General features: G+C 33.8%; 1 protein-coding gene across 5 annotated transcripts in view; it reads right to left on the reverse strand.

The window, feature by feature from the left end:
• Positions 1-1,756: 1,756 nt before the first annotated feature.
• LOC111059090 (TAF5-like RNA polymerase II p300/CBP-associated factor-associated factor 65 kDa subunit 5L) overlaps positions 1,757-26,234 on the reverse strand; it is a 67,489-nt gene continuing 43,011 nt past the window's right edge. For 3 of the 5 annotated variants that reach the window (XM_039442802.1, XM_039442801.1, XM_039442798.1), the window contains 4 exons: positions 24,228-24,375; positions 21,402-21,570; positions 13,693-13,873; positions 1,757-7,946 (listed from right to left, as the gene is read on the reverse strand). In XM_039442802.1, coding sequence (XP_039298736.1) covers positions 6,785-7,946; positions 13,693-13,873; positions 21,402-21,570; positions 24,228-24,375 — 1,660 coding nt within the window. In that variant the 3' untranslated portion in view covers positions 1,757-6,784. The remainder of the gene's footprint in view (positions 7,947-13,692; positions 13,874-21,401; positions 21,571-24,227; positions 24,376-26,234) is intronic. The other 2 variants (XM_039442799.1, XM_039442800.1) reach the window with 1 other exon arrangement.

Here is a 26,234-nt window from a genome sequence, read left to right on the forward strand (position 1 = left end):
AAACCTTTCTGTCCTATGATCCTAAAATCCTAAAATTCCGGTATGCAGTTTTCTGCTATTACCAATAACAGTATAACTTACTGCCGTCTAAGGTCGGATGGAAATTATTATTCTCTCTTTTTTTGGAAACTAAAATTTCCGAGAAAATGAACCCCTAATTTAGCTTTATATCTCCAATGAGCTTTAGAACATGCTTGCTGTGTAAGTGGTGTCAATTTATTCAACAAGCTTCATACTGGAGCCAAGAATGTGTCTGATACAGCTTTAAAAAGGAAATTGTTTAGTTATTTAGCGGAAAGACCCTATCACTTGATAGAAGAATTTCTGCACTCCAAATGTAATATTATAATTCTAGTTTATAGTGACTGCCTAGATGAATTGTAATTGATGTATTATTTTATATATATATATATTCAATTTTTACTCTTTACTTGACAACACATTGTCATGTGTGTACAATCATATGTGTGACAAGATCTTATATTCATGTATGAATCTATGGATCAAATAAATGAATTATTATGGTACCGTATCGAATGCCACTTTACAACAATAAAATTCTCATGGAATGTTTGTCAATACCTTGATAGATAAATAAGAACTGTATATACTAAATACCATTTAGTATAGAGGAACGCTGGAGATTGGGCTCAGGGCCTTAAACCGCCTCCGGACTCTAAACAAATAAAATCTGTTTTAAATGTGGAATTCTACACTTATTAAACTATTTATTGGCCAAAACTGTTAAGTTGGAATGAAAACTTTAGTTGCATGTATCAAGGTTTTACACAAAATTTGGCATGGGTGTGAAATTTACTTGTGAAAACTACAATTTGCCATTTAATTTAAACTTCACTCAGGCTGACAAGGTTTTGTATTATATCTAATGATTAACAACTAATAGGTAGGTGTTTTGCACCCTTGCAGCTTACTTAATAAGGGGTGAAAGCTTCAGAAAGGATACAAAGTAGAATAACGAGTTTCATGAACATTACAAAGTGACACATAACTAAGACCATTGTAAATGGTAGATGAGTATTGAAGATATTGTTTCATGGTATGTAATTTGGAAGAGATGCAAAACTATGGTCGGCTCTTTAACAGGATCCGAACTCAGCATGGAAGATGTGCCTATGCGTTGCACAAGTGGGGAGAGGCTCCAACACCTTTTTGTGAGTGTGGCGCTGTACAAACCATAAGACACATTGTAGAAGAGTGCACAAGAACAGCTTATGAGGGCAGGCTGGATGACTTCCTGGTAGCTACACTAGATGCAGTGGTATATTTAAATCGACTAGATATATGTTTATAAATTTTAAAATTTTATTTTTAATTTGTGTTCCAGCTTTTTTTTAACTTGTGACTAAGATGACTTCATAGTTTATATGTGTGACTTATGTTGGATAACATAACGATTTGTGTCGTAGGGCCATACGCTAAATAAGAGATGCGTATATCTACAAGTAAACGACAAACCACCCATGAATCAAAAAAACAAAATTTGGAAAGTGCCATTGAAACACGTTGTGACTTGCATGTAGCTGCTCACACTTGATGTAACCAGCAAGTGCACGCGTTCAGTGTGAATGTTCATATTGCTCTTTCCAGATTTTGTTTCTCATCTGTGCGTTTGTTCATGCATAACCAAGCGTGCACTTGCACATATACGCATTCAATGTGATCAAACCCATAGACAAAACCAACCTTGAATATGTAAAGGCTGCGGTATAACAATTGAACTATGTAACAACAAAAATATTCTTGACTATACTTTATTTGTACAATTATTAAAATACACTGATATACACTTTGTAATAACAGTAATACACTGACATACTAGTAATACACAGATACACAGTTATAAAGTAATAATATAGAAAACGGTTTTTTTTTAGAAAAGCCAGCAGTAATATTGATCGATGATCAAAGTTATACTACAAATTTATATTACAAATTCATTATTAATAATATGAATAAGGACGACAACGACAAAGTTATACAACAACGAACTGAAACATAACATTCAACCCTGGAATAAATTTCATTTCTTCGGAGCAATAGCACGTTATCTATTATTCATGGATCACACATCTGATACACAAATAATGAACTACATTAATAAATAAATAAACATAGTAATAAATTACATAAATTATAAATAAAATTGAGCTAATAAGCACAACAATTTCACTTATTATATGAATGTAATGTAATATAACAAATAAATAAATTAATAATATTTACAGGCTTTCACTAAGAAGAACTCAAACATAAGTTGACTACTGGTTCTAAAACAAAATAAAAAAGATGTTAAAGCAAAATCATTGCTAAAAAACTCACACATTACATTGAATTACACATAACATATTATATCGAATTATAATGATGATTCAAGATCATGCAATCAGGAGTTAGGACACCATTGACAGCTGTAGAAAATACTAAATCAGCTGACTTTTTCATTTCAAAACCTGTGCCTCTGTTAATGCAAAAGTCATGGCATTCCAATATAGTTTTGAAAATTCATTGTCTACTAAGTTGTAATGTCTAATTTATTAATATAAAATTGTCTTTGATGAAAGAAATTATGAAAAAATATGAAATGTTGTTATAAATATAAAATGGTCGTTGATAGAATAAATTAAAATTAAATTATGGATCAATCAATGATATAAATTTAAAACGACAATTAAAAATACAATCAATGCAAAACCACAGACATCGAAACAGTCAGATTTAGCAAAATACTCCATCAGCTGGCTTTTTTATTCCATAAACTGTACCTGTCAATGTGAACGTTATTGGAAAAATATCACAATTAGTAAACTGGACGAGTAGAACAATATTTCATTCAATTCACTAATTATTTTTGTTAATCCAATTCAAACTTCCTTGAATACCACATTAAATTGGTATTTCATTCAGGGATGAAATTTCCCAATACAACTCAACAAAACCTAAAAAAACTCACTAATATACTAGTGAAGAATCGTTCTTCAATAATCAACACGACCACTCAAAAACGCCTTCAATTAGATTCAAAGATCATGTTTCCAATACAACATCACAAATTAAGTTCGCCGACTCCTGCAACCAGAAAGTTGACTCCTGCACCTAGGAAGTCGAACGGCGGCATGTTCGACTAGAATTATACTGTCGCCGATTCTGTCACCCGTCAATTCCACGGTACAGTCTGCGCAGGTAAGCGACGTCACAGCAGCTGTCAGCTCGTCGACTCCGGTCCGCGCGGCGTCAAGTCGGAAGGTGACAAAGTGGCCGACGACGAACTGCAAGTGCACGGGCAGGCAGCGACATAGTGGGACCACGCAATGCATCCCTCCTATCACCCTCTTCATCAGTCATGGGCGCATTTTAGCATCACGATTAAAATTTAACCGGCATTTGTGCAACCGGGCCATAGTATATTGCGCTCATTTCGGTATAGTTTTGAAAATGCAATGTGAAAAGACAGCTGTTATGTGATTGTGTATAACCTGCGTCCCTTATCTATTACTTTTTGTAGACAAGGTTCCCCTTGTAGTTATAATTATAGTTATAGGATCTAGTAGTTATAATTTGTATTCTTGTTCTATTATTTTATTAGTTTTAAAGTGTACTATAATTCTATTTTATAAATACGAGAAAGTGGCCCTGAATTCATACATTTTAATATTGTCAAGTTATTTATGGGGAACCTTGTCTACAAGTTTACACAGCTGCTCAACCTACAAAGTGAAGTGACAGTGAGGTAAATAGAGATGGGTGACAGAGTTGATGCAGCTGAAAGGATTATGAAGAAGCGGCAAAGGAAGACCAAGGAGTAGAATATTTTGTGAAATGGAAAGTATGGAGCACAAAGCACAGCACTTGGGAACCAGAAGAGAATATCCTAGATGCAAGACCAATTGATATATTTGAGCAAAGAAGAAGAAACAACAAGCTGCAATTGAGAGAGCAAAAGCTGAGGAAGCTCAGGATGCGACTGAGACCTTGTAGACAAGATTCCCCATAGCTATAACTTGACAATCAATCACATAACAGCTGTCTTTTCACAATGCATTTTTAAAACTATACCGAAATGAGCGCAATATGCTATGGCCCTGTTGCACAAAAGCCATTTAAATTTTAATCGTGATTAATTCACGAGAACCAATCAGAGAAGCCTATTTTTCGAAAAATAGGCTTCTCTGATTGGTTATTGTTGCATTTTATCATCACGATTACAATTTAACCAGCATTTGTGCAACCAGGCCATAGTATTGCGCTCATTTCGGTATAGTTTTAAAAATGCATTGTGAAAAGACAGCTGTTATGTGATTGATTGTCAAGTTATAGCTATGGGGAATCTTGTCTACAAGGTCTCAGTCGCATCCTGAGCTTCCTCTGCTTTTGCTCTCTCAATTACAGCTTGTTGTTTGTTCTTCTTTGCTCAAATATATCAATTGGTCTTGCCTCTAGGATATTCTCTTCAGGTTCCCAAGTGCTGTGCTTTGTGCTCCATACTTTCCATTTCACAAAATATTCTACTCCTTGGTCTTTCTTTGCCGCTTCTTCATAATCCTTTCAGCTGTATCAACTCTGTCACCCATCTCTATTTACTTCACTGTCACTTAACTTTTTAGGTTGAGCCGCTGTGTAGACTTGTAGACAAGGTTCCTCATAATTATAACTCCATACTTTTCATTTCACAAAATATTCTACTCCTTGGTCTTTCTTTGCCGCTTCTTCATAATCCTTTCAGCTGTATTAAGTCGGTCACCCATTTCTATTTACTTCATTGTCACTTAACTTTTTAGGTTGAGCCGCTTTGTAGACTTGTAGACAAGGTTCCCCATAATTATAACTTGACAATATTAAAATGTATGAATTCAGGGCCACTTTCTCGTATTTATAAAATAGAATTATAGTACCCTTTAAAACTAGTAAAATAATACAATAAGAATACAAATTATAACTACTAGATCCGGTGATCGTCAGGTTATAAAAATAAATGTTTTCAATAAATGTTTACTAATAATTTTGTTATTTTAAATATCATCTTCAAGTAAATTATTTTAGCAACTGCCCTATCTATCAACTGATTTATTTTCTTTAAATCTTTATTTTTCCCAAAAAACAATTACAATGGCAAAAATGGTTATAAAAAAACGTAAAATACTATATAAAATGAAAAAGAAACATAACATTAAATAGGGTATATTAAAAACGGGAAGTCCCTGCAAGGTTCGAGGAACCTGAGCGCAGAGGCCGAGTGTTCTATGCTTAACAGTACAAGAAAATAATAATGGGATATTATTAAGAAATAGGGGAGAGAAAAATGAGTGAGGAAGGGAAGAGAAAGAGCAGAGTGAAGGGATAAGGGAATGTAAAGAATAGTTGAAAATTACATTAAGAACATGAGAAGTCTTTATATCAAGCTATGAGGAAATTACATTGTTCGAGATTATCCATGTATGAATTTCAATTAGCAGTTTTCTATCAAATTTACTAGTGATAGAAAGGCTAGGAATAACATTGATGAGCTTTGATACCTGACATAAAAATTGTTTTCTAAAAATTGATAAAATAGTATCTGTTATTTAAAAAGTAATAGATGAGGGACGCAGGTTATACACAATCACATAACAGCTGTCTTTTCACAATGAATTTTTGTCAAGAACCTATAATATCTATAGTGTGGGTTCTATTATATCAAGTAGTGTGCGTGGAAAAATGAAATTAAATGTTGTTTCTAGAGTTTATGTAAGATTGTGTGTTTTATAAGGAAAAAACAGTATTGTAGGTTTCAACGATTTTAAATTTATGAGAAAGTCATCTGTGAAAACACACAACTTTTAATAATTTGTAGAGTTTTATTGGTAACATGATCTTTGAATCTGATTGAAGGAGTTTTTTAGTCGTGGAGTTGATTATTGAAAAATGATTCTTCACTAGAATAATTTTATGAGTTTTTTCAAGTTGTATTAGGAAAGTCATCCCTGAATGAAATATCAATATATTGTGGCATTCGTGGGTAAAGTAATCTGTGAATTGAATGATATATTGTTCTAATCTTCCAATTTACTTATTTAATTGTGGTGTTCTCACTTTTAATGGAATAAGTTTACTCAAATTCTTCAAATATGAAATAGTTGAAATAAAATTGATTTTTTTCAATTGAAAGTTATAATATTATGGTCATTGATAAAATAAATAAATCAAATTATAAATTAATCAATTATATAAATATAATATTTAAAAATCTCACTCTCTACAGTGTTGGCTAATAGAATAAAAAAACCAGCTTTTAAAAGTTGTGTTAAAATAGTGCCTTCCGACTGCCACTTGAGCACTGCTCAGAATTTGTGGCTTCACACAACAAAAATATAATAATAATTATCTGAATTATCAAAATGTTTTGTCAGTTCAAAGATTTTGGAGGCAGATGAAAATATGGTTCACACATTCCTTACTCAATTGATAAAAAACAATCTAAACGTATGTAATAAGTTTGTTTAAAACAAGAATCTTATTAGAATTGTTGCTTATCATAGCTATCTATATAGCCTACCACGAATATCCATCACACAGGTTTCACAGAACGACAAATATCTAACATTATACCTTTTTGATTTGTACTATAATTTTAAGGTAAGCTGATTGAATGTTCTTGAAGTACAGTATTTTATGATTGACTTGAAATCTATTGGATTGCACAATGACCCAAACAGTCATGCACTATTCAACAAATGAAAAATGTTATAACTGTATCGGCGATACATACTGCAGAAATCATTATTCATTTTTACTTCGAAGTATTATTTGGCGCGGGATTATTTCTTTGAATTTGAGTATTACTTGCAACCGAATTATTCATTTGAATTTGAGTATTAGTTGCAACCGGATTATTTCTTTGGATTTGAGTATTAGTTGCAACCTGATTAATTCTTTGAATTTGGGTATTAGTTGCAACCGGAATAATTCTTTGAGGTGGAGGAGTATTAGTAGCAACTGAAGTACTTCTTTGAAGTGGAGTATTACTTGCCATTGGATTATTTCTTTGAATTATTGGAGTATTAGTTCCAACTGAAGTACTTCTTTGCGGAGTATTACTTGGTATTGTAACAGTTCTTTGAACTTGAGAAACGCCACTTGGACCAGGCGTATTTATTTGAACTTGAGAAACGCCACTTGGACCAGGCGTATTTATTTGAACTGAAGAAACACCACTTGGACCAGGCGTATTTATTTGAACTGAAGAAACACCACTTGGACCAGGCGTATTTATTTGAACTGGAGAAATACCACTTGGACCAGGCGTATTTATTTGAACTTGAGAAACACCACTTGGACCAGGCGTATTTATTTGAGCTGGAGAAACACCACTTGGACCAGGCATACTTCTTTGAATTAGAGAAACGCCACTTGGACCAGGCGTATTTATTTGAGCTGGAGAAACACTACTTGGACCAGTCATACTTCTTTGAACTAGAGAAACACAACTTGGACCAGGCGTACTTCTTTGAAAGAAAGTATTATGTGGACCTAGATTTCTTTGAAGGAATGTATGAGTTGGACCTACAATATTTCTTCTAACTGGAAGAACTGGAGTATTGCCTAAGACCAAAGTAGTTCTCGGAACTGGAGCTCTTTGAAGAAGAGTATACCTTTGCATTAGAATGTTACCAGGTGTTCTTTGACCGGGAGCAGCTCGAAGGGCAGCATAAACTTGAGCAGGAGTATTAGCTCGAAGGGCAGTATAAAGTTGAGCGGGAGTGGGTTGAGTTGGAGGTTGCCTGGGACGAGAAAACGCTGGAAGTGGAGGCTTTTCAACTGGCGGTGGAACGTTTTCTCCTGGATAGTTATAACCGATCAGCATAGGCGAGTTACGATACGAGAACTGAATCGTTAAAAGTTGGCTGCATTTACTTTCAAACGTGTATATTGGCTCCACTGCCGCCGGATCGCTAGAAAAAAAAAATAAAATCTGATATAATATATAATATATTCTGTTATAATATATTAATTTCTGAACGAATGAAGAAATATTGGGCTGAGAGAGGACGGAGTAAAGGTGGAAGATACTGACTACAGTGGTCCAATGAAGGCCATAAAATTATAATAATAATAATAATAATAATATAATATAAAGTACCATTAATTGATACGTCAGTGAACAGTCATGCTGCAAATACTTTTTGTGTAGTTGAGAAGTTGATATTGTGGTAATTATTCATATTGAATGAAAAAGACTAAGAAATTGTCAAAAAAAATAACACATCAGAGATTGGAATAAACAAAATGGGGAATCTAACTTTGCAGAGCATTCGATAACAAATAATCACAAGTTCACAGTTAAGGAGAATGTTGAGTTTCTGCATGTTAATAACAAAGGCAGATCTTTGAATATTCTAGAGGCTTTAGAAATAACAAGAGTAATTGAGGAAAATTCCCAGTATAGTTTAAATGACCAGATTCATTTCAACCAATACAACACTACGAATTTAGTTTTATCATAAAATTGTAAGCATACATTAGTCAACAGTTTTCCATTTACATATTTGTTTTATTATCTTTCACACTTGTTTTCTTGGTTCTTATTTTGTACTAAAAGTAAATTTTATTATCATGGATTCTGTTGCTTAAGCCGCCATTTTGACACACCGTTGAGGGGGAGGAGACTGTCTAGCTAGGCCAATGGCAGCTCTTGTATTTAGTTTTAGTTTATCAGAGATTGACAATGGTGTAATAACCGAAACCGGTCTTTCTAATTATCAATAAATCAGTGGTTTTTTGACAATTTCTTAGTCTTTTTCATTCAATATGCTGCAAATAATTTTAGGATTGCGAGATCCATATTGAGACGAACACCAAACAAATAGGGGGGGGGGGGAAGTGGGAGGCTTGAGACATTTTTCATGTTGTATGCCATGAATTTAAAGCTGGCACGATTAGGTGAATGGGGCACTTGGTGAGAATGGGATGAAAGGATTCCTTGATGAAAGGATTGCCAAATGTATATGGAGGGAAAGAATATACAATAGAAGAAAAGGAAGGTCAAGGAATGATGACAGATGATTTAGAGCAGGATTTGAGAACGCTTGGAGTTTGAAACTGGAAAAGGCAGGCAGTGGATCGGGAGAGATGGAGAGGCTTTGTGAGGGAGGCCAAGGGTTGTAGCGACCTGTAGAGCTGAGAAGTAAGCGATAAAATTATTCGAAATTGAAAAATTCTACAGTTGTTACTGTTTATACTTGATCACATTATAATGCACTTTCAAGCTGCGTTTACACTGCAGTTAATAACACATGTTTCAAACATTTTTGTTATTAACTGATATTAATTACAAAAGTCACTAACATATCATGTTGAGCTGCGTTCACACTCCAGTAAACCTTTGAGTATCATTTGTACATTTCCTGCCTGCTGTAAGAACTATTATATTCTTCATATTCAATTCGATTTACCATCCTGATGTTTTTTCTCAAGACTCTCATGGTGGAGGAGGCTTGAGACACTAAGGGCCGGTTTCCGAGCTTGGGATTTTGCTAAGTTCTAGACTTTAACTGGCTTTAAACTCTGGAGTCAGAAAATTGGCTTTCGAGTCAGAGCGTTAACGTAGTTCAGGACTTAAATAGACTCTGGAGTTTAGAGATCATGTTAGACCCTGGAGTTTATAATTTCGCTTTCTGAGTGAAGGGCTTATAAGTCCAGGACTTGAATTAGATTCTCGCCTCTTTCCGAGTCAAGGATTTATCAAAGATCGTCAAGTCCAGGACTTGAAACAGCGTGATTTTAAACCCTCGACTGGGGTAGGGTTTAAATTCAAGTTCTAGACTTAATAACTGAGCAAACACAAATCAGTTATTGTTTTGGAGTAGATAAAAAGCCAAATAGATGTCATGGAATACCTAAATTATTTGGATTAGTCAATCTAAATTCATAATTCATAGTTTGCAAGTTCATTTTGGAATAAAATTTTATCAGAATTATGCGTAAAAAACTAACCTCATTTTACGACTGTGACATAACCTAAAAATGTTCAAGCAAAATAATACAAGGATTGCCTTGGAATTTATATTCCAATCTGAATGTTATTAATCAATGTCATATTCAACATATTAATAATAATAACAATAATAAATTATTATTCCAGTTTTTTTTTCAAAACAAATAAGTTTTCAAACTCAATAGCCTAATTAAATTTTTATTCCAAAATCACTGGTTAAAATCAATGACCAATAATAGCATGACGTAAATGGTTTTTAAACCCTTTCAAAGGTTTTGCTTTGAATAGGCCTACAAAGAAATCGAAACGTATTTTTACAAAATAGTTTTTAGAGCATGCTCATTTGAATTGTCCCGCTGTAATCAGCTGTTTCCGTTTTGCTATTATGCCAACAATACAACAGCAAAATATTGTGAATTTCCCTCATGTTTACTGCCTTAAAGTCCTGGACTCAAATAAGTCGAGAACTCAATAGACCCCAGAGTTTAGAACACAAACCCGTGACTCAGAAAGTTGATTTAAACCCGAGAGCTTATTTCAGTTCTGGACTCTGTAAGTCTAGAGCTTATAGATCCCAAGCTCGGAAACCGGCCCTAAATGAAATAAAAAACTCAATTTTTATAAAAAATGAGACATTTATCCAAAGATATTCAAAAACACTTGGCTACTAATATTATTATTATAAATTACACCGATCTATAATAGTCCATCAAAATATGAATTTATATGAACTTGGTCATAAAAATCAATACACATTGAGCGGATTTGAACCAGGGATTTCAAGGCTGCTACACAAGCACTCTATTCACTAGACCACGGATCACATTGTGATTGGACATATTAGGAATCATTTTAGCCGACTCATAGTTGTGCTTCAATGAAGCTGTTTAAACTGAACGTTCAATTCGTTTCTATTTAGCATACAATTGAATAATTAAATAATAAATAAATGTTTATTCCCCCAAAAAACTGAAACTACAACATCAATTATAGAAAATATTAGATAGTTTACAATTACATACAATAGTTGGTTTCAGAAATTTCTTATAATGTGTATTCTAATTGGTTGTTTAAACAGCGTTCAAGCATAAAGAAAATATAGCATAAGAAGATGGTATAGGGCGTTTATGTTGCAAATGTCACTGTTAATTCAAGCCGATAGTCCTAGTAGTTATTTTTCGAAGCTATTTTTTTGAAGCTATGTAACATTGGTAGTCTCTCATACTGTGCCGTTCTCACACTCTCACACAGCCAAAACAGTAATAATAGACAGTAATCGGCTTGAGTTAACAAAAAATTGGCTTGAAATTTGGAAAATAAATGATATAACATGAGATATCTTCTTATGCTATCATTTCTCTATGGTTCAAGTTTAAACGCGTTTATTCTAGACGCAGTTTAAACCGAGCATCTGTATACGGCCCTTATGACCGGTTTCTCAGTCGTTCAATAAACAACGCTATAGCTATTGATTCAATAACTTTATGTATTCAATAAATTTTTATTGGTTTCTTAAGCATATTAAATTATAGAATCCATAGCTATGGAACGATTTATCTGTCCAATGAATCTGGCAACATGGCATGATCACAAACCGGCCACTTTCGTAAACAAACTTAGTGCCGGTTGCACAAAAGCCGGTTAAATTTTAATCGTGATTAATTTCACGAGAATCAATCAGAAAAGCCGTCTTATCAAAAATGCCTTCTCTGAATGTTTCTCGTTAAATTAATCACGGTTAAAATTTAACCGGCTTTTGTACAACCGGGCCTTGATGTTATGGTAACCAACCAAATCGTGGTTTTTTATTCCATCCTGGTTGTTGTGATGTCAAGTTGAAGGATATTTCCTACGGTACTGTCATCTTTTGGCTGATGACTTCAAAACAAGATGGCTGACACCAGATATGGGCTAGCAATGCTAAATATAGTGCAACTTTGAATCTGTTTTAATTTTAAAATACTGGTGATCTAGGCCTACACTTAATTTTAGTAACTTAATTTTTGAATTGCAACCGAAAATTTGATCCATTATATTCCATTCCGAAAATTTGACACGTTCATCCATCCATTCCATAAATATTTATAGGCTAATTGAATAAAAACACAAATATGTTGTCAAATTCTACACAGTTTTATTCGGTACACGACCATGGTCACGAAACCGAATACCGTGAATTTGACAACATATTTGTGTTTTTATTCAATTATGGAACGGTTCTACAATATTGACAATGACTCAGTCGAATATTTATAGGCCAAGTTTATCGAGAGATTTATGGATTCAATAATTTATCGTATGGAGCGTTCTAGAAACGCATTTCTCATGTTTATCGATTCAATAAACTTATTGAATGGATAAACAGTTTATGGAACCAAGTTCTATAAATACAGGTCATGACACAATCCCGTGATGCATTGCAAAATCGCCATTTTGTGGGGTTCTAGTTCACCAATTTTCAAATTTATCAACTGTTATCATTATAGATTGAACAACATGATGTGTTATTTTATTATATTGTTATCATTATAGATTGAACAACATGATGTGTTATTTTATTATATTGTTCAAGGGATATTGCTTGGCTTTGAATTATAAAATTAATTCTTCCGACAGAATAATAATAATATTATTTTATTGATGTTGCTTTCCATGACGAAGAGGCTGATGATCTCCTCTTCAGGAGTGAAATGCATTCCTCAATACTCCAACAAAAGTAAGTGTTTTTTTCAAATATTTACAAGTAACACAGTGTCTCAACTACAACAAAATAATATTTAGATTCCAACTAAAGTGCGAGATAAATTACTTTTAACATGAAGAGGAGAAACCAATTTCTCCCTCCACAGTTTGTAGCATAGGCACAGACGGACATCCTGCGCACAATTGGATGCGCCGTGTCATTTTGCTTTATGTTCTTGTGATGAAAACATCTCTGTAACATACACAAACCAATATAGCTGCTGACCAGTACACTACTTGGAACATTGCCAGCAATTAATAGCTGGAGGGGAGTGTTGGTGCGACGCGTTGCAAAGCTCTCTCACACAGACACAAAAGAAGGAGAATGCTGCTAGGTAGTGGGAGTGATTAGTGGAGGATAGAGCATCGGACCTCTCCGTCTTCGAGAAAGAGCCGTGTTAAAAGTAATTTATCTCGCACTTTAGGAACTGAATTGCTTATTTCTAGATTTAATTGATTGGAAACTTCAAACTGTTTTTGAGGTTAGCCTTTTGTCCCAATGCCTTATGAATAATAACAAGTTACAAGAATAAGAACAATTTTTAATAATTAAAATGAATTATTGAAACATTTATTATAGAAATTTTATTATTAAAAAATCGAAAACCTGTGTTACTTGTAAATATTTGAAAAAACACTTACTTTTCTTGGAGTATTGAGGAATGTATTTCACTCCTGAAGAGGAGCTTCATCAGCCTCATCGTCATGGAAAGCAACATCAATAAAATAATATTATTATTTACATAATTATTATCTGAACCAGAATACCAGAATATTGTCTTTAAAAAGCATAATGCATGTTTTTGTTATGAGCAGATTGGAATTTCAAATGTACCGCCATTAAAACCCCACATAATGGCCGCTCCATAAGGAGCACGAGTGTCTTGACCTGGTTTTTATAGACCTTGATGGAACGACTAAGAAACCGGACATTGGTGAATAAGAAGTATGATTCTACTTACTCAGGAAGAATCATTGCTTTTTCGACATCCCACAATTGCATCATGGCATCATCAGATGCAGAGCCGACAATTGTGCCGCAGTGACTCCAAGCCAACGAAACGGTGCGACTGTTGTTGCCCTTCAAAGTGGTCATAACCCCTCCGCCGGCTATGTCCCATATCTTCACTCGACCTCCATCACCTTTAAAAATATATTAATTATTTCATTATTATAAATGACATTTGACAAAGTGTAGCATGAAGGACTGATCAATAAACTTCATAAAATTCTTCCCACTCAACTTCTAAAACTTTTAAAATCATACATCACTAACAGATTGTTTGAAGTAAAACAAGGTGATGACGTCTCTGAATTAAAGGAAATAAGGGCTGGAGTTCACAATGTAGTGTTCTTTATGTGCTGTACACAAGCGATCTTCCTGAATTGGATGCAGTGACAATAGCTACTTTTGCTGATGATACTGCAATACTGGCAGAAGAGGAAACAGTACAAGAAGCAGCCACAAAACTACAGAATGCTAGCAACAAATTCAGTGACTGGACCAAAAAATGGAAAATTCGATTGAATGAGATGAAGTCCATTCATATCAACTTCACAAACAAAATATCAATGATCCGATTCGTATAAATCTAAATGGGAATGTAGTACCACACAGCAACACAGCAAAATACCTTGGAATGACTCTTGACGCCAAGTTGAAATGGAAGGAGCATATCAAGATGAAAAGGAGTGAGCTGGGACTCAAATACAGTAAAATCTATTGGCTGTTGGGCCGACAATCATATCTCTCATTGGACAACAAAATATTGATTTACAAACAAATTCTTAAACCTGGAATTCAGCTATGGGGCTGCTCTAGAACATCTAACATCAATCAGATTCAAACATTCCAAAACAAAGTACTGCGGAACATGGTGAATGCGCCCTGGTACATAAGGAACAGCGATTTGCACCGAGATCTGCACATCCCCTATGTGACCAGTGAAATAAGACGATTGGCAGCCCATCATGAGTCACGTCTTCATCAACACGACAACACCGAAGTCATCCAACTACTAGACAGCACTGAACTCACAAGGAGGTTGAAGAGAACAAAGCCCTTCGAGTTGGTGTAGTGCTAGTGAAGTGAAAAAAGTATAAATTAAATAAATGTGTAGCGAAAGAATTTAAAGTAGAAAAATTATAGATTAGAACTGTAGGCTTCACTGGAAGACTTTAGCAATAAAAATTAATATTTTAGGATAAGAAATAAGAGAACAAAATTAATGGTTAGTCCTAGTGACTAGTTTTAATGGAAGTAATAATAAAAAAAAAATATTATAAACAACAAGAGCTACTTCTAGTAATAAAATAAAAATTGCACCTTTTTTCGAAAAAAGCACCTTTTGCCTATTGAATAAGAATGTGTTTTTTTCGAAAAAAGTACTACAGTAGAGCACCGATTGATACTCTTATACAGGACATTAAGGTGGGCCGTCCACTGGAACCGATTTCGTCCGAACTAGCATCGGCCGAAAACTACCGAGTTCGTCCGAACGATCCCCCAACAAAGAAAGTAGTAGATGCTCGTCCATTGCAACACGTTCATACCTCCGGTCGACCAATTTTTTGATCCAAATTGAATGGGATTTTCCGGCTCTATCCGGCCGAACTAACTAGTCGAGCTGAGACAACAATGTGTTCCTAACCTAAAATTGTTTCACAGTCTTGTTTGTTTTTGTTTTTTGAAGTTGTTCTGTTTTGAAAAGTTGTAAGTATGGACAATGAAAAGTTGATAAGTTTGGTTCAAGAGCATTGTGGGATATGCGAGACAAAAGATATCATAGTCATGATGTTCAAAGGAATCTGAGAGCAAAGATTGCTTAATAATGAATAACTAATTTACTGGATATTTGTTGAATGTAAGATTATTGTAATGAATAAATAATTTGGAGGATATATGTTTATTCAATTTTCAAAATCTCAATATAATCATTGTTTATGAAACATTTTGGTGGCTATGATAGTAGTTAATTCAATAATTGGCAACTAGACTGACGTAAACGGTTCCAATAGACAACCATATTCGGCCGAATTAACGGCCGGCAGATTCGTCCCATCCAACGGCCGAACGGATCGGTTGAATACGGTTCCAGTGGACGGTTACCCTAAGGGCCGGATTTAGCTAAGTTCTAGACTTTAAACAGCTGGAGTCAGAAAATTGGCTTTCCGAAATGGGGCGTAGTCGCTGTTTTCATGATAATCTTCATTTCCTCATTTCTATGATTGGAAATGTTTTTCCTTGACGAAATGAAACATTCCTAAATAATTCAAAATAGAAACTTTACACTACTTTTTCTCTTATTTTATTTTGTGTTCAATTTTCTAGTCTTTCGAAATTAAATTTAAACGTTGACTGCGACTACGCCCCTTTTCGGAAAGCAAATTTTCCGACTCCAGATGTTTTAAGTTTACAACTTAGCTAAATCCCGAACTCGGAAACCGGCCCTTAGGCTCAACTCACACTTACGCGACTCAAGTCGAGAAGAGACTGCGGCTCTAGTCTCTTCTCAACGCAGCATGTGTTTTCAAATAGTGACATTCAGACCAGTCGATTCTCGTCTCCGCGACCTCAAGACTGTGAGACTGAGTCGAGCGTCCACTCGACATGGTGGTCGAGCCTCGACTTATGTTGCATTTTTAATGAAAGTAAGGTTATGTTTCATGAAAGTGATGTTTTATCATTTTAGATGAGACAATAATAAAAATTAGTTAAGGCAATAATAATTATTATAAAATGTGTTACATGCTAAGTAGTGACGAATTAGATCTTATATTTTTGATAAAGTAAGGTTAGAAAGAAGAGATCCTTCAAGGAAAAATCGACGGAAAAAGGGGACCTGGCAGAAGGAGAATTTCATGGCTGGCAAATCTGAGGCTATGGTTTCACCAGTCATCTGCAGAGCTGTTCCGTAGCGCCGTCGACAAAATCAGGATAGCCATTATGATCGCCAACATCCGAAACGGAGCAGGCACGTGAAGAAGAAGAAGAAGAAAGGTTAGAAAATGGAGTAGCATGGAACTGAAGTAGTGACAATGAGCAAGAAAGTCGTAAGGTCGAGTGACTGGAGTATCCTCGACTGGAGTCGTACGATTTGAGTCGAGCTAGTGTGAGTTGAGCCTTATTGTGGTAGTACTCCTATATGGCAGTGAAACTTGGGCAACTACTTCGAGTGTAGAAATAATGTTGGATGTCCTTGAAAGGAAGGACCTGAGGAGAATGTTTGGAGGTATTCAAGAAGCAGGTATCGGGCGCAGGCGGCATAATGAAGAGCTGTACCAGTTGTACCAACAAGCTGATATAGTTACAATGCGCAGACTAAGATGGGCAAATGACACATACCCACCCAACACGGCGATTAATGGGAAGGAGGAAATGGGGGCGACCCAGGACAAGATGGATGGATGTGGTTGACCAGGATGTGGCGAAGGTTGGGGTATAGGGATGAATTAAACAGAGATGCTTGGAGGAGAAGATTGAGCGAGGCTGTGACCCATACTAGATTGTAAAGCCAAACAAAAAGAAGATGACCAATCAAAAAAGTGAAAGTCAAAATGAATAAGTCAAAAAATATATATTACTAGCCGTCAGGCTCGCTTCGCTCGCCATATCCGTCTAGCCAGATATTCCCAATTCCTGGGAACATTATATTACTAGCCGTAAGGCTCGCTTCGCTCGCCATATCCGTTTAGTCTGGACGCCCGACTGGATCGGCCAAGAATGAGATCAGCAGGCTCGCTTCGCTCGCCTGCATTTTTCATTTGAGCATTTCATATGTTAGGACGATCCAGTCGGGGGTCCAGACTAAACGGATATGGCGAGCGAAGCGAGCCTTACGGCTAGTAATATAATATTCCCAGGAATAGCTCTGATTGAAGTAGCAGTGCCCAATCAATTTTTCCGCGATAAATGCATTTCAATCTTCAACTTGGTGCCAACCTAACAAAGTCAACTCAACTTAATGCCAACCTGACAAAATTATTAATTTAGTTACCAGTTAACAACTGTTTCGAAGAGGTATTCTCTCTAGATTATAGTTCTATATTAACATATGGTATGGACAATTTTCAATTATAATTAAGAGAATAAGAAGAATATACATGCTAAAAGACGAACTTTGAACCCTTAGAAACCTTCGAGTTTAAATATCGCCAAAAGATTTCTTAGTGCGCCTCTAAAGGGCCAACTGAACATACCTACCAAATTTGAACGTTTTTGGTCCGGTAGATTTTTAGTTCTGCGAGTGAGTGAGTGAGTCAGTCAGTCAGTGAGTGAGTGCCATTTCGCTTTTATATATTATATTATTATTATTGATTTAAAATATTGTATTATACAGAGTGTCTCAAAATTAAAGTGCCAAACTATGAAGTACTCATGTTTTGCTGCCTCGTAGCACACATCTCATTGTATCTCTGTTATGCCTTATCCGATTCTAATTTTGTTGATGTTGGTTGATTGTAAATAGAATTTCCTAAAACCATTTGTTCTTGGTAAATTTCTCTATCTATCATCGTTCTCCCACAATTTTGGATTGAAAGTTTAAAATGGCCGTCATTTTGAATTTTCGAATTGGACAATGTTGAATATTTTTTCTACAGTTCATCTCTCTTATTTAAACATACCTACCGATTTGTCTAGCGATCGGTTGGAAAACTTTGAAGATTAAAATTATTTTGTAAATAATACAAAATGGCGAAAAGATTGTAAACAGAATTTCCTAAAACAATTTGTTCTTGGTAAATTTTTCAATCTATCACCGTTCTCCCGCAATTTTGGATTGAAAGTTTAATATGGCCGCCAATTTGAATTTTCAAATCGGACAATGTTGAATATTTTTTTCTACAGTTCACCTCTCTTATTTGAACATACCTACCGATTTGTATAGCGATCGGTTGGAAAACTTTGAAGATAAAAATTATTTTGTAAAAAATACAAAATGGCGAATATTTCGTAAACGAAGCGTTTTAGGAGAAAAAATTATTCTACATTTTCTCTTTATTTTGACCCATATAACCTATTCCCGAAGTTTGGTACTTTAGTTTTGGGACACTCTGTAAAATATCTATTAAAATATATAAAGAAGTGTGCGGCAATGAATTGGGCGATTTGGCAATACTGCAAATAGTATGTTGTTGTCGTGGTAGGGTAACACGACTAACGCCATATTGTAGCTCTAAAATATTTGCAAATAATTTGAAGGAATATGAAGAGTTTTAACAACAAAAATATTCAAATTTCAACTAAACCGGGTACCGTAGCACTATCTTATTTTATAGTCTTCTCATACAAAAAGGCTAGCCTTGTATTATGTATTTCTAAACATTGACAATATTCAAATGTTTGTAAAAATTTTGATGAATGAAGATATATTTTATTCTAGCTCCTGCCTTACCATTTTTGTATTGGGCACCAGAAAAGCCACAGAGAATATACGAAAAATCTGTTCACAGTGTCAAAGTCGAAGTCTTATCAACCCCTGATCATATTAATTGGGAACATATTTTTTTAAAGAATATAAAGTTCAGTTACAGTGAATACTCTGCTCAATGTTAACATGTTGGAACACTGTATTCATTCTCAATTAAGTAATGTTTACATTAGTCAAGTTTACTTGCATTCAAGTTCTTTTGAAGTTTGAATGGGCTATTTTCAAAAATCAAGTCAAGTTTTCATAAACTTAAAAGTATATAATTATTTTTTTTTTAAAGAAAGAAAGGACTCCAGTTATGGAGTATAAGACAAGTCAGGTCAACAATTTTACATAATACATAATTAACACTAAGTTTACATAATTCAACACTACGTAAAACGTAAATCAAGCCGTCTTGGTTTGAAAGGAACTCTTGTACACTATCAACTAAATATTTTTGAAGCACTTTATAAATCATCATTACTTTTAAGGAGTTGTGGTAACCTGTTATAGAATATTTCCTTCCAATATAATCTGGGTTTTGTTCAAATAATATACTATTCTGGGTCATTATTTTTTTAATCAATGAGAATTAAACAACTTAAAGAAAAGTACCAAACGGGCTTATACGCCGAAAACGGTTCCAATTCAAATTTATACAACAGTCCAAATATAGCTAGGTTATGTGTCACTTAACATTCTTCAATTACACACTCAATTTAAAATTCAGAACACACAAAAATCATTCTTGAATTTAAAAAAACTTCTAAATTGAATTAAATCAATCACAATTGATTAGAAAATTCCAAACTTTTCAAAAACTAAAATTTTGAGACCGAAAAGACAAACATACTATTTAGAACTTGTCACAGCTGTAATATAGCTGTAAACAGCTGATTATATTATGATAATCAGCTGTTTCGGATAATCAGCTGTTTCGTGTATTGTACTCATGTATATTTGAATTTTGGTCCACTCCACTCGTTTTCACATACATTATAACTTCATATACAAACAAAAATGGTACACTCAAAAAGCCAAGTTTTTTAAATAAAGGCCTACAACAATCTAACATCTAACCTATTCACTTTCTCTATACACCTGAGTGTCTTCTTTTGAATTGAAAAACCTAATTAATCTTGGAGCTTTCTTCCTACTTTTCTTGCATCATACTTTTCTATTTAGTGGTTTTTATACATTCTACATTGACTCACAACCGTTGTTATCCTATTTTTAGGTTGGATTGTACCTTCAAGGTTCAAGTTAAATCCAAAATATGTACAACACCTACAAAACTTGAAGAAGGGCCACAATGTTATATTGGATTCAAGTTTCTATACTTGTAAACTTGATTTAAAGTTTGTAAAATACATTCATTTCATATAAAACTTGAATTCAAGTGAACTTGATTAATGTAAACGCCCTTTTAGATCGTAATACAGATCACCAAAACATGTTTTTCGACAAGATGAACAGGGATTCAACTACTGCTCCCTTGATGGAATTTTACACCACACTGTGACTATGACTCTGAGAAGATTATAGTGAGGTCCACTTTATATTGGCAGTGGATAAAGATAGAATAGCGATGCCGATTCTCTGCATTAATAATTAATTATATTTCTACACTGTCAAAAACATAACTGGCATCGTTGTGGACCTAGAAAAGGATAGTACCACCGGCTTTGTCGAATGATAGATTGATTTATTGATTGATTGAGTACTTTATTTATGTACATTACAATATATACTGGCTTATACACTTATATACAATACAGCAAAATTATAGATGAATTTACATAATATTGACTAAGAAAATAATTATTGAACTGTATATGATATGAAAAAGCAGTTTGTAATATAATAACTATAGATAATAATCATATTGTTATGCATCTACATAAATTGGCGGAGCTTTGGACATATCAATGTCCATTCTTCGGAAAGAATATTAAAAATATCCTCCCCACTAACTCTCTACCAAAGACAAAGATAGCAAAACCAAAGTTGAACAAATACTGTCATTATAACGTGGACCTCACTATAGTTTCGTGTATTCTCTTTAGATTTTCTGTTGGCCAATATATAAAAGGTGAGGCAGGACCCACAAGATGGCGGTAATTGAGTTCTCCTACCACGACAACAAAAGACTATTTGCAGTTATGCCAAATCGCCCGATTGACAGCAGCATCTTATATTTTTATTACGGAGTATGAAATAAACTAAACTAAATTACGGATAAAACTAAATTGGTTTACCTGAAGAGGCTAGAAATTTTCCATTAGGTGAAAGAGCCACGTTTTGTACTGAGCCAGTATGACCAACAAAAACTCTGACCAGATTTCCATTACTCACAGACCAGAGACGAACTGTTTTGTCAACTGATCCCGTCGCAAGGTACAAATTATTAGGATGGAAACCCACACACTGAAATTATAATTAGAACCAGTTTATTCCACAATTCCACAAATTATTTAAAATCAGGTGGACTAAACCTACAGTAAACCCTAATTATTGGAACTCAATAAATCTAAATTCCAAAAATCAAATTCAGAAAAAATAGTATATCCTAGGAAATCAAGAAAGACTAAGATCTGTTAATTTTATTTATTTTTTATTTATTCATTTATTCACAATGGAGACAACGGGTTTCCCCAAATATGTATCCTTTACAATAAAAATCTTACAAATTCAAATGATAAAAAATAATACAAATTAAAGATATAATACTTATGAAAAAAGAAATAATACAGATAACAAAAATAGTACCTAACTCAAGAAATACAACGACTTCAAATACTCAGGGAAAAAAGTAAAAATAAAAAATATGAAGAATTCAAAAATGTCATAACTTATTTTGCTATAATAAAAATTGAAGAATATATTAACAAATGATAAAAAAATTCAAAGAATACACTATCAATAGAATAAATGTTTTTCATATCTGAACGACGTCCCAAACCATATGCTTATCCACACTAATACACCTGAAACTTAGTTGATCAGCTTAATATTTACACAAAATTATGATATAACGCCTTCCGGAATTTAGCGCGAGAAAACCAGAAGACATCCAAGTGCCAAGACAAACTGTTATAACTTCTTTGCTTTCTATGAAGAGGGGAGTTGTAATTTCTAAGTGTTCTTGATCTAGGAACCGAAAAAGAACAATCTATCTATCAATCGATATTGGTGGTCTATAATTTAGTTATGATGTGGGTTTATGTACCAATTGTAATTAATTTTTATGTACATTTCACATGATAAAAACATTATATCCCAATAAGCAGTATACCGTAATACTGCATTTTTTAAATATGTTACAAAATGTTAATGTTGTATTCTTTAATATATTCTGAGATTTTCATATGTTATCTCAAATCAAAATCCATTTATTGCCAAAGTCAAATTACAATTTGTATAGGCCACGTCATGAGAAAATTACATAAATCATTACATATATAATCATACTATATAAAAACAACAAGAAATCATCACATCAACGTCTTGAAAATTCTCCATATTGAAGGCAAAATATTCATCATTGGTATAAAAACAGTTTCTTATAAGAAAATCCTTAATTTTAAATTTATATTCACTCACTAGTAAGCCTCTTTTATGTAACGGTAACTGATTATAAAACCTAATTGCACAAGCCCTAAAACTAAAAAAAATTGATTTGGAGTTCAATGCAACAGGTTTCAAGTATTTCCAATGGCTATAGAGATATTTAAAAAATGTGTACAATTCAGTAAATTGCATTAAATATCCCACAAATTGATGTAATACATCAATAAATATTGGCTAAATAAATTATGGTGGTACCAATATGTTCTTAATTGTCATATGTTATGCAAAATTTGATTTGGAATCCAATGCAACTGGATTCAAGTATCTTTAAAGGTTATTGAGACATTTGAAAAAATGAGCACATTTCAAGATTATTCTAAATATTTCCTATATTGCAGATTAGAATCTGAATGACCTATGGTCCTAATTGGTACGGATTATCAAAGTTCTACTGTATTACATGATTGTTGCAAGGAGTGATGATGTTTCAATACACTTCTATAATTCAGTATTTGTCTATAGAAGTTGAAGATCCCTACAATACTTTGTTTCTACACTTGAAAAAATCTTAATGTGATAATTGTAATTTTATTGATTGACGCAGCCTATTGCATTTCTGTATATGTTTAATCTATATAAATAAAAATCGAGCCTCAAATTTTGACATTCAATACCTTTTTATGTATGCTCCGAATTTGATGATTTTTTTAGTTGTGTTTGTTATGTTCAGGAGCAATATGGCCTATAAAATTTATGATCCGACTTCAGGACTCTTTCCTACGGTCCTTCAAAGTTTACATGTAATCATGTGAGAAGATTTGTGAGTTGGCAACACACAGAAATAAAAATCAGCTTTTATAATCATTGCGTCATTCAACAGCCGTCGATAGATCTGTTTTTCTATTTTCTTTCTACTGATTCACAAAATTTCAATTCTTAATATTACCGCGTTACGAACGACGTCCAAACTTGGGTCGTAGAGATCGAAATGCTGTAAATTTAGAATATGTACGGGAAAATCAGCAGCAAGGAGATATAACATCCAATTTCCCAGCAAGCTGCATTCAACTATATCTAAAAAATACAAACTGCTGCACAACTAACTAAGCACATAGGAAGTCCATATTGAGATATAAATTTAAATACTGATTGTTGGATAATTCTCATTAAAAAAAATTGTGCATCAGATTAAGCTAAGGCTAAGCACACCTGTGGAGGCGCGGCTTGGTGATACAAAAAGTTGATCTTATGGACATTGCCTCATTCCATGCCCGATTCAGTGTGTGTGAGTTCTTCCATTCAAACCAATAAGCAAGAAGCACCTGGATGCAAAATGACGCATCGCACCTCCTCAGGTAAAGTTTGTCATGAGATGCATCAACTATTTGGCGGTACGAAGTTCGCCGGGCCAGCTAGTGACTAATAAAATTATTATTCTTGTGTTCAACTTTCAACTCATAGAATTTTACTTTCAAGTAAATAGAAAATAATTAATTTTGGAATACAGTACTTACATTGACGTCAGAGATGTGACCAGCGAATACTCGTAGACAATGTGAACGATCAAGAGACCAAAGTCGAGCGGTGCGATCCTGCGAACCCGTAGCAATATGCTTATCCAACGAGCTGACTGCTACACACCATAATGGATAATTGTGCCCTCTAGATTAACAGATCAAGCAAATTACAAATTTAGTTGGAGCGAAAATTCAACAACAAAACATTGAATTCAAGTGCATAAATGTGATAGTGTCGACCGCTATGGTATTATGATTTTTTGATTTAGTACATAGGAATGTTCACTTTTCCTTATACAGTGTCCAACGAAAAGTGTAGAAGCCGATCACCATAGATTCTACATGAAATTTGCAACAAAAAATGTCCAGTAAAATTTTCTTATATTGCCCATAGTTTTCGAGATATATAGATTTTTCAATATTGTTGAAAAACGTCAATAACTAGAACACTATCAGTCAAATTCTCATTCCAAGGATATGGTTGGAAAGAGGAAAAAATTTCCAATAACATCCATATGATTTGTTCCTTTGTTTGATGTTGTTGAACTTTTTATGAGCGTTCAAACTTCTTGAAATTCGGCTTTGAACTCGACGAATGTACTTTTTCAACTTTGAACGCTCATATAACGTTCAAAAACATCAAACACATGAAAAAAATTATATGGATCTTATTGCTAATTTCACCCTCTTTCCAACTATATCCTCAGAATTAAATTTTGACTAATAGTTTTCCTGTTATTGACGTTTTCAAAAGTATTGAAAATAAATATATCTCGAAAACTAAGAAAATGTTACTGGACATTTTTTGTAACAAATTTCATGCAGAATCTATGGCTTTCAGCTGTTACACCTTCTGTGGGGCAACCTGTATATAGTACTCACTTTTCTTTATATGGCAACTACAATATTGTCAGAATGAAATGAAGATTCTTAAGGCAATAAATAGTTGAAAAATGATGTGCTGAATTAATACAAAGTTGAAAAATAGAACTTGATAATTTTTATTTCAATCTCAGAAGTGGTGAGTTACATCAAATCGTAGCGGTTTGCGTCAAAACGGAACTAGGATAGGAGTAGATAAATCTATATATTTATTCAACACTGTGAATCAGAACAATACACAATTTAATATTTATTTATTTATCCATAGACAATAGATACAATCCAGGTAGAAACAACAGGCATTCGCCCAGAACTGCTCTAAAACTTAATTTGGAATACACAGTCTAGAGGTTATGTAAAAATGATAACTTAATTCACACACTATTTTGAGTTTAAAAAAAATGTATTGTCAAAATACAAGTTATAAAGTAAGGACAGGACATAAAAAGTTGAAAAATCACATGGAAAACATACTGAAACTAAAATATAAAGCGATAATGATCAGAAATAAAGAGTGTCAACATTGATTCTAAACAATTTTATCGAAAGCTATCAGTTAGAAGGGTTTAACACGCTCTGAATACAGTGTATTCTATTACAGTGTTTTTCTGAAAATGGGAATTGAAACTATTGAGATTTAGACAATATTACATTATTATTATTATTATTATTAATACACCCTTAATAAATGCATTTATCTTATAATCTTGAAGTCATAACCATAGAGAAACAATATCATAAGTAGATATCCCATGGTATAGGGCGTTTATGTCGCAACTTTTACTGTTATCTCAAGCCGATAGTTCATGTAATTCTTTCCCGTGAAGCTGTGTGACACTGGTAGTCTCTCATATTGTGCCGTTCATACACTCTCACCCCAACAAAACAGTAAAAATCGACAATAATCAACAGTAATCGGCTTGAGATAACAGTAAAAGTTGCGATATGAACGCCCTATACCATGGGATATTTACTTATGCTATTGTTTCTCTACGTCATAACTGTCCTTGAACTGTATGTACTATATTATTACACCCTTCAATAAATGAATTTATCTTATAGCCTTGAAGCCATTATTGTCCGAAAACTGTATGTAGTTAGCATCTTGAACTAATTCGATAG

This window comes from Nilaparvata lugens, chromosome X (assembly GCF_014356525.2).
Source record: "Nilaparvata lugens isolate BPH chromosome X, ASM1435652v1, whole genome shotgun sequence".
Classification (NCBI taxonomy): domain Eukaryota; kingdom Metazoa; phylum Arthropoda; class Insecta; order Hemiptera; family Delphacidae; genus Nilaparvata; species Nilaparvata lugens.